The sequence below is a fragment of the Haematobia irritans genome, chromosome 1 (genome assembly GCF_050003625.1).
Source record: "Haematobia irritans isolate KBUSLIRL chromosome 1, ASM5000362v1, whole genome shotgun sequence".
Classification (NCBI taxonomy): domain Eukaryota; kingdom Metazoa; phylum Arthropoda; class Insecta; order Diptera; family Muscidae; genus Haematobia; species Haematobia irritans.
The window spans coordinates 251,516,411-251,526,185 of NC_134397.1; the positions used below are offsets into that span (position 1 = coordinate 251,516,411).

A 9,775-nucleotide genomic window follows, 5' to 3' on the forward strand; every position below is an offset into this window, starting at 1 on the left:
CCAAATTTCAGCCGGATCTGATGAAATTTGCTTCTCTTAGAGGCTCCGAAAGCCAAATCGGGGGATCGGTTTATATAATTATGGGCCGATGTGGACCAATTTTTGCATGGTTGTTAAAGACCATATACTAACACAATGTACCAAATTTCAGTCGGATTGGATGAAATTTGCTTCTCTTAGAGGTTCCGAAAGCCAAATTTGGGGGTCCGTTTATATGGGGTCTATACGTAAAAGTGGACCGATATGGACCACTTTTTGCATGGTTGTTAGAGACCATATACTTACACCATGTACCAAATTTCAGCCCGATCGGATGAAATTTGCTTCTCTTAGAGGGTCTGCAAGCCAAATTTGGGGGCTATACGTAAAAGTGGACCGATATGGCCCATTTGCAATACCATCCGACCTACATAAATAACAACTACTTGTGCCAAGTTTCAAGTCGATAGCTTGTTTCGTTCGGAAGTTAGCTTGATTTCAACAGACGGACGGACGGACGGACATGCTCAGATCGACTCAGAATTTCACCACGACCCAGAATATATACACTTTATGGGGTCTTAGAGCAATATTTCGATGTGTTACAAACGGAATGACATAGTTAATATACCCCCAATCCTATGGTGGAGGGTATAACAAATTTGTCAAAATTTTATATCTATAGAAAATTTTGTAAATTTTTATCAAAATTTTATTTTTATAGAAAGTTTTGTCAAACTCTTATTTACATAGAAAATTTTGTCAAATTTTTTTTTCTATAGAAACGTTTGTCAAGATTTTACTTCTATAGACGATTTTTTTCAAAATTTTATTTCTATAGAAATTTTTGCCATTTTTTTTATTTCTACGGAAAAGTTTATCAATTTTTTCAAAAGTTTATTTCTATAAAAATTTTGTCAATTTTTTTATTTTTATAGAAAATTTTGTCAAAATTATATTTCTATAGAAAATTTTGTCAAAATTATATTTCTATAAAAAATTTTGTCAAAATTTTATTTCTATAGAAAATTTTGTCAAAATTTTATTTCTATAGAAAAGATCTTGCAAATAAAAATAAATTATTAGCAGGAATCAGAATTTTTATTTCATATAACAATTTTATTTCCAAAAACATATAAGAAATAATTTACTCAGCATTTGTTTTGCAAAAAATTGTAAATTTCACCAATCATATCGTATTTCATAATCATCGTATGGTCCTGGCGTAGGTCTTGGTGGCATTTCATCGTTTATGACCATAGTCAAATTATCAAGTCTGAGATAAATGTCCCTCCTTCCCTTAGGTTGTAGAAAACGATAATTATTGACAAGAGCTCCTCCTCGTGCATTAGAGAGTTGACGAAATGGTTTCATTTGAGTTAGATTTATATGCAAAACTTTGGGAAATATAATCCAGGTGACAGCCTGTGAACATGGTGGAGTTGTCAGTGAGCCTTGATAGGTATAAAATTGATTTGTTTTGATATCGCCCATTAGGTCAGTCAAACGAAAATCTCTTAATTTTGTGGTGGAATTAAATCTCTTCACCTCGTTCAAAGCCTTAACGAAACGTTTTAATCCCACAAGGCCTCTGTTGGAATTCTTCTAGGGAATAAATAATAATGGCCAATAATGATTTTGTGATTAAACAATGACCTCACCTGAACTTCATAGAAAATGGCCAATACAGCCAAACCATCTGAGTGCTTTCGGGCCTCTTCTACCGTGGGATATTTGACATTTCGATGTACAATATGCGCTTCCATGGAATAACGTTTGCCATTTACAATATGCTCGGAGCCATGCATATTTTGTGAACCCCAGTGGAAATGAAATCCTTCAACTTCATAACTGTTGCCATGAAGCAATGGGCCTCCGGTTATCTGGGGCTTTGGGCATTCAGTGGAGAGAACTGTTTCCACTGTGTGGCCAGTATTCGTAAGGCGAGCTGCCTTAGGGCATGGTGTACTATAATGCTGAAATTTTATTGGTAACATGAAGTAGGCTTTAATAACCTAAAGAAAAAACAAAATTGGCTGTGAGTAAAATTGAAATTATTTTATTTAACTACGAAATAAAAGCAATATTTAGTTGTTGTTGGTGCTGAGCAAACATTAGCAAGTGTTTTAAATCAAGTGTTTCGTATATAAGGAGCCCAGATTAATAAATACATTTTTTTGCATTTTTTGCGCCACACTGTGGAACAGGGTATTATAAGTTAGTGCATATGTTTGCAACACCCAGAAGGAGACGAGATAGACACATGGTGTCTTTGGCAAAAATGCTCAGGGTGGACTCCTGAGTCGATATAGCCATGTCCGTCTGTCCGTGAACACATTTTTGTAATCAAAGTCTAGGTCGCAGTTTTTGTCCAATCGACTTCAAATTTGGCACAAGTATGTGTTTTGGCTCAGAATAGATCCCTATTGATTTTGGAAGAAATCGGTTCAGATTTAGATATAGCTCCCATATATATATTTCGGCCGATATGGACTTATATGGCCCCAGAAGTCAGACTTTTATCCTAATTTGCTTAAAATTTTGCACAAGAAGAACAATTAGTACTATAGTCAAGTGTGCCAAATATTATTGAAATCGGTTCAGATTTAGATATAGCTCCCATATATATCGTTCGCCCGATTTACACTCATATGACCACAGTGGCCAATCTTTTACTCCGATTTGATTGAAATTTTGCACATGGAGTAGAATTAGCATTGTAGCTATGCGTGCCAAATTTGGTTGAAATCGGTTCAGATTTAGATATAGCTCCCATATATATATGTCGCCCGATATGGACTTATATGGCCCCAGAAGTCAGACTTTTTTCCTAATTTGCTTAAAATTTTGCACAAGAAGAACAATTAGTACTATAGTCAAGTGTGCCAAATATTATTGAAATCGGTTACGATTTAGATATATCTCCCATATATGGCTTTCGCCCGATTTACACTCATATGACCACAGAGGCCAATTTTTAACTCCGATTTAGTTGAAATTTTGCACAAGAAGTAGAATTAGCATTGTAGCTATGCGTGCCAAATTTGATTGAAATTGGTTCAGATTTAGATATAGTCCCCATATATATGTTTTTCTGATTTCGACAAAAATGGTCAAAATACCAACATTTTCCTAGTTAAATCGCCACTGCTTAGTCGAAATGTTGTAAAAATGACTTTATTTTTCCTAAACTTCTAATACACATATACCGAGCGATAAATCATAAATAAACTTTTGCGAAGTTTCCTTAAAATTGCTTCAGATTTAAATGTTTCCCATATTTATACCCTTCACCACTACTGTGGTACAGGGTCTAATAAGTTTGTGCATTTGTATGTAACGCCAAGAAGGGAAAGTCTGAGACCCATCGTTTAGTATGCCGATCGTCTTAGAATTAAATTCTGAGTCGATTTAGCGATGTCCGATCTTCCTCAAATTCCGTACATTCGGTTCAGAGTTAGATATAGCTCACATATATAGCTTTCGCCCGATTTGCACTCATTTGCCCACAGAGGCCAATTTTTTGCTCCGATTTAGTTGAAATTTTGCACAGGGAGTAGAATTAGCATTATAGCTATGCGTGTCAAATTTGGTTGAAATCGGTTCAGATTTAGATATAGCTCCCATATATAGTTTTCGCCCGATTTACACTCAAATGGCCACAGAGGCCAACTTTTTGCTCCGAATTCGTTGAAATTTTGCACAGGAAGTAGAATTAGTATTGTAGCTATGTGTGCCAAATTTGGTTGAAATCGGTTCAGATTTAGATATAGCTCCCATATAGCTTTCGCCCGATTCACACCCATATGACCACAGAGGCCAATTTTTTGCTACGATTTAATTGAAATTTTGCACAGGGAGTAGAATTAGCATTGTTGCTATGCGTGTCAAATTTGGTTGAAATCGGTTCAGATTTAGATATATCTCCCATATATAGCTTTCGCCCGATTTACACTCATATGACCACAGAGGCCAATTTTTAACTCCGATTTAGTTGAAATTTTGCACAGAGAGTAGAATTAGCATTGTTGCTATGCGTGCCAAATTTGGTTGAAATTGGTTCAGATTTAGATATAGCTCCCATATATATGTTTTTCTGATTTCGACAAAAATGGTCAAAATACCAACATTTTCCTTGTGAAATCGCCACTGTTTAGTCGAAAAGTTGTAAAAATGACTCTATTTTTCCTAAACTTCTAATACATATATATCGAACGATAAATCATAAATAAACTTTTGCGAAGTTTCCTTAAAATTGCTTCAGATTTAAATGTTTCCTATATTTATACCCTTCACCACTACTGTGGTAGAGGGTATAATAAGTTTGTGCATTTGTATGTATCGCCAAGAAGGAGTAATCATAGACCAACCTTTTAGTATACGGATCGGCTTAGAATAAAATTCTGAGTCGATTTAGCGATGTCCGTCTGTCTGTCCGTCTGTCTGTCTGTTGATGTATTTTTGTGTGCAAAGTACAGCTCGCAGTTTGAGTCCGATTGTCCTAAAATTTGGTACAGGGTCCTGTTTCGGCTCAAAGACGATCCTTATTGATTTTGGAAAAAATCGGTTCAGATTTAGATATAGCTGCCATATATATTTTTCACCGATCTGGTCATAATTGGCGTGTATATCAACCGATCTTCCTCAAATTCCGTGCATCCGAATATTTTATGAGTCTCGAAAAACTTGCAAAATATCAGCCAAATCGGTTCAGATTTAGATATAGCTCCCATATATAGCTTTCGCCCGATTTACACTCATATGACCATAGAGGCCAATTTTTAACTCCGATTTAGTTGAAATTTTGCACAAGGGGTTGAATTAGCATTGTTGCTATGCGTGCCAAACTTGGTTGAAATCGGTTCAGATTTAGATATAGCTCCCATATATAGCTTTCGCCCGATTTACACTCATATGACCATAGAGGCCAATTTTTAACTCCGATTTAGTTGAAATTTTGCACAAGGGGTTGAATTAGCATTGTTGCTATGCGTGCCAAATTTGGTTGAAATCGGTTCAGATTTAGATATAGCTCCCATATATATGTTTTTCTGATTTCGACAAAAATGGTCAAAATACCAACATTTTCCATGTAAAATCGCCACTGTTTAGTCGAAAAGTTGTAAAAATGACTCTATTTTTCCTTAACTTCTAATGCATATATATCGAGCGATAAATCATAAATAAACTTTTGCGAAGTTTTCTTAAAATTGCTCCAGATTTAAATGTTTCCCATATTTTTTTTACTAACATTGTGTTCCACCCTAGTGCATTAGCCAACTTAAATTTTGAGTCTATAGATTTTGTAGAAGTCTATCAAATTCTGTCCAGATCGAGTGATATTTAAATGTATGTATTTGGGACAAACCTTTATATATAGCCCCAACACATTTGACGGATGTGATATGGTATCGAAAATTTAGATCTACAAAGTGGTGCAGGGTATAATATAGTCGGCCCCGCCCGACTTTAGACTTTCCTTACTGGTTTTTACTAAAATTGTGTTCGACCCTAGTGCATTAGCCGACTTAAATTTTGAGTCTATAGACTTTGTAAAAGTCTATCAAATTCTGTCCAGATCGAGTGATATTTAAATGTGTGTATTTGGGACAAACCTTTATAAATAGTCCCCAACACATTTGACGGATGTGATATGGTATCTAGAAAATTGTATTTTGACAAATGTTTCTTTATGTGGAAAATTTTGTCAAAATGTTATTTCTATGGAAAACAGAAATTTTGTCCAAATTTTATTTCTATAGAGAATTTTGTCAAAATTTTATTTCTCTAGAAAACTTTGTCAAAATTTTATTTCTATAGAAACGTTTGCCAAAGTTTTATTTCTATGGACAATTTTGTCAAAATTCTATTTCTATAGACAATTTTGCCAAAATTCTGTTTCTATAGACAATTTTGCCAACATTTGACTTCTATGGAAAAATTTGTCAACATTTTATTTCTATAGCAAATTTTGTCAAAATTTCTATAGGCAACTTTCAACAACTTCTATAGACAGCTTTGACAGGATTTTATTTCTATGGCAATTTTTCTCAAAATTTTATTTCTATAGAAAATTTTGTGCAAATTCTATTTCTCTAGAATATTTTACCAAAATTTTAGATCTATAGAAAATTTTGTCAAAATTTTATTTCTATAGAAAAATTTGTCAAAATTTTATTTCTGTAGAAAATTTTGTTAAAATTTTATCCTTGTACAAAATTTTTTAAACATTTTATTTGTGTAGAAAATTTTGTCAACATTTTATTTCTATAGAAAGCTTTGTCAAAATTTTATTTCTATTCAAAAGTTTGCCAGAATTTTATTTCTATAGACAATTTTCCCAAAATTCTATTCCTATAGACAATTTTGCCAACATATTGGTTCTGTAGAGAGTTTTGCCAAAATTTTATTTCTATGAAAAAGTTTGTCAAAATTTTATTTATGTAGAAAAATTTGTCAAAATTTTATTTTTATACAAAATATTTTAAACATTTTATTTGTGTAGAAAATTTTGTCAACATTTTAGATCTCTAGAAAAATTTGCCAACAATTTATTTATCTAGAAAATTTTATTTTGACAAATTTATATTTCTATGGAAAATTTTTGTCAAAATATGATTTTTTATGGAAATTTTTTCATTTCTTTTTATTTTTATAGAATATTTTGCAAACATTTTATTTTCACAGAAAATTTTGCCCAAATGTTATTTCTATAGAAAATTTTGTCAAAATTTTATTTCTCTAGAAAACTTTGTCAAAATTTTATTTCTATAGAAATGTTTTATTTCTATGGACAATTTTGCCAAAATTTTTCCAAAATTTTAGATCTCTAGAAAATTTTGCCAAAATTTTATTTCTATGAAAAATTTTTCAAAATTTTATTTCTATGAAAAATTTTTCAAAATTTTATTTCTATAGCAAATTTTGTCAAAATTTCTATAGACAACTTTCAACAACTTCTATAGACAGCTTTGACAGTATTTTATTTCTATGGCAATTTTTCTCAAGATTTTATTTCTATAGAAAACTTTGTGCAAATTCTATTGCTATAGAAAATTTTACCAAAATTTTAGATTCAAAGAAAATTTTGCCAAAATTTTATTTCTATGTAAATTTTGTCAAAATTTAATTTCTATAGAAAAGTTTGTCAAAACTTTATTTCTGTAGGAAATTTTGTCAAAATTTTATTTTTGTACAAAATTTTTTAAACATTTTATTTGTGTAGAAAATTTTGTGTAAATTTTATTTCTATAGAGTGTTTTGTCAAAAGTTTATTTCTATAGAAAACTTTGTCAAAATTTTATTTCTATACAAAAGTTTGCCAGAATTTTATTTCTATAGACAATGTTGCCTAAATTCTATTTCTATACACAATTTTGCCAACATTTTATTACTATGGAAAAGTTTGTCAACATTTTATTTTTATACAATTTTTTTTAACATTTTATTTGTGTAGGAAATTTTGTCTTAATTTTATTTCTATAGAGGATTTTGACAACATTTTACATCTCTAGAAAAATATGCCAACAATTTTTTTATCTAGAAAATTTTATTTTGACAAAATTTTATTTCTATGGAAAATTTTGTCAAAATGTTATTTCTATTTAAATTTTTTCATCAATTTTATTTTAATAGAATATTTTGCAAACATTTTATTTCTACAGAAAATGTTGTCCAAATTTTATTTCTATTGAGAATTGTGTCAAAAATTTTGCCAAAATTTTATTTCTAAGGAAAATTTTGTAAAAATGTTTTTTCTATAGCAAATTTTGCCAAATTTTTTAATTTTGCAAAAATTTTAATTTTTGTAGAAAATTTCGCCAAAATTGTAAAAATATCAAAAAAATGTTAATATTTCATTTCTATAGAAAATTTTCTCAAAATTTTATTTCTATACAAAATTGAAGTAACTCTGAAAGTTTGAAAGGAATATGTTATAAAATCTACCAAAACATTAAGAATTCTTCCAATCTACCAAACGGTAAAACATCTACCTTTTTTATAGAATTCTACTAACTGTGGCAACTGTGCTTTTTGAGCATCGAGATATTCGAATTTTTATTTGATTTGCCTGAAATTCAAATTCTGAAGATATTTTGGGTTCATAAACAAATGTGCGGGGAAGATTATGTGTATCGGTCCATATTTTGGTGCAGCCCGATCTCCGGATTGGCCTTCTAGAAACGGCAATTTTTATACGATTTGCCTAAAATTTGCGTTCTAGAGGTATTTTTGGGACACAGGGTAATTGGACTTTATACACGCAGAGAAGTAATACGATGACCCCAACCATGTTCCAAGAGCAAAATGTTACTTTTCCCGGAAGACATGTAGCATGTTTGTCGAAACCATGTTCTTTTCTCGGAAATTTTGTATCTGATTTCGGAAAGCATGTTATGTTTGACGAGAAAAGAATATCTGTGCGATGCTAAATGGTCGCTGTGAAAAAGTAACATGGTGCTCTTAAAACATGTTTGAGTTGATCATATTCCTTCTCTGGGTGTATATTTTGTTGCATAGTGTAATCACCCTCACAAAAAAAAAATCAGACTATAATTATTAAATTATTGAACGATTTCGAAAGCCAGAAAAATTATTCTCGAATTGTCATAGTATAATGACAATATTGGAAAACATTTAGATTTTCTTCCAATGAATTTCCTACCTACTTCACTTACTTCATTGTCATTAATTTCAATGGGAGACTGCTGGCGCAAACTGCATTCCGGATAATTGTCATACCATTTCGCCTGATCCTGGTGGGTCCATTGGGAATTGATACCTTAGATGAAACGAATAGAAATAACCAAAAAAAAAAAAAACAAACATTACCTCTCGAGTTACCTTTAGCCATAATCAAAATAAAACCAACGGCCACCACCAACTGAACTGGAAAGATTTTCATATTGCTTCTGTTTTGATGTAAACTCAAATCTGAACTAAATTAAATTTTTATTAATGTTGATGTTGCAGTTATTTTTTTTTTAAACAAACACCATCGATGAATGGTGGCAGATGTGATATTGTTGAACAATTAAGACATTGAGTAGTAGCTGCTAAAAATAATTGATCCATAAAATGCAACGCAGCAAAAACAAAAGAAATAAACGAAGAAGAAAACTGATGAATGTTCCAATCCAGAGTGTAAACAGATTGAAGTGTAGCCCCAACCCATCAAGTGACTCAAAGAAGCTGATGGTATTTTGAACCCCAGTGGCTATTATTATGCTAGACACCATTACGGTAAATGCAAAATGACTTAATCAACATTTTTTATTTCCTTAAATTTTGTTGGATTTATGGTCCCATATACATTTATTTAAATCTGTTCCGATTTAGACAAAATATTTTATGACTTCTTAGAAAATATTTAGACTTCAAATTTAAATCGGCTAATGCCATGAGGCGGAGCCAATGTTAGTAAAGAAATATGGGAAATATTGAAATCTTAAACAATTTTTATTTAATTTCGCACAAGTGTCTTTACGTTTTATCGGTCGAGAGTTATTAGATGTATAGGAAAATTTTATTCATTATTTAAAAGTTTTTGTTTTTGCAGTGGCGATTTTTCAAGGAAAATGTGCGTATTTTGGCCACATTTGCTCAGGTACCAAAATTTTATCAAAAATCTACCACATAAAAAAATTTTATTTTGAAGTTGTTGATAAAATTTTAGAAAGAAATGTTTTTATAGAAAATTTTGAATTTATCGAAAATGTTATCCAAATTTTATTTCTAAAGAAAATTTTGTCCAAATTTTATTTCTAAAGAAAATTTTGTCAAAATTTTATTTCTA

At 31.1% G+C, this 9,775-nt stretch overlaps 1 protein-coding gene across 3 annotated transcripts; it reads right to left on the minus strand.

Moving 5' to 3' along the window:
- Window positions 1-1,058: 1,058 nt before the first annotated feature.
- LOC142219632 (carbonic anhydrase 2-like) lies at window positions 1,059-9,056 on the minus strand. Of its 3 annotated transcripts, none has more exons than XM_075288527.1 (4): window positions 8,812-9,056; window positions 8,658-8,761; window positions 1,641-1,994; window positions 1,059-1,581 (listed from the first exon to the last, which is right to left on the minus strand). In XM_075288527.1, the coding sequence occupies exons 1-4, from the start codon at window positions 8,882-8,884 to the stop codon at window positions 1,162-1,164; spliced, it is 951 nt and encodes a 316-aa protein (XP_075144642.1). In that variant the 5' UTR covers window positions 8,885-9,056; the 3' UTR covers window positions 1,059-1,161. The 3 variants fall into 3 exon arrangements, with proteins under 3 accessions (XP_075144642.1, XP_075144641.1, XP_075144643.1); XM_075288526.1 differs by having other exon boundaries at window positions 1,059-1,584; window positions 8,812-9,054; XM_075288528.1 differs by having other exon boundaries at window positions 1,059-1,584; window positions 8,824-9,053.
- Between the last annotated feature and the right edge of the window lie 719 nt (window positions 9,057-9,775).

What these genes read in the sequence shown, in the direction of transcription:
- LOC142219632 (XM_075288526.1), bottom strand. Translation starts at nt 8,884, where the DNA reads ATGAAAATCTTTCCAGTTCAGTTGGTGGTGGCCGTTGGTTTTATTTTG. An exon ending in GGCTAAAGGTAACTCGAGAG is followed by an intron (nt 8,762 to 8,811) that starts GTAATGTTTGTT and finishes GTTTCATCTAAG; the next exon opens with GTATCAATTCCCAATGGACC. An exon ending in TTGAAATTAATGACAATGAA is followed by an intron (nt 1,995 to 8,657) that starts GTAAGTGAAGTA and finishes TTTTTTCTTTAG; the next exon opens with GTTATTAAAGCCTACTTCAT.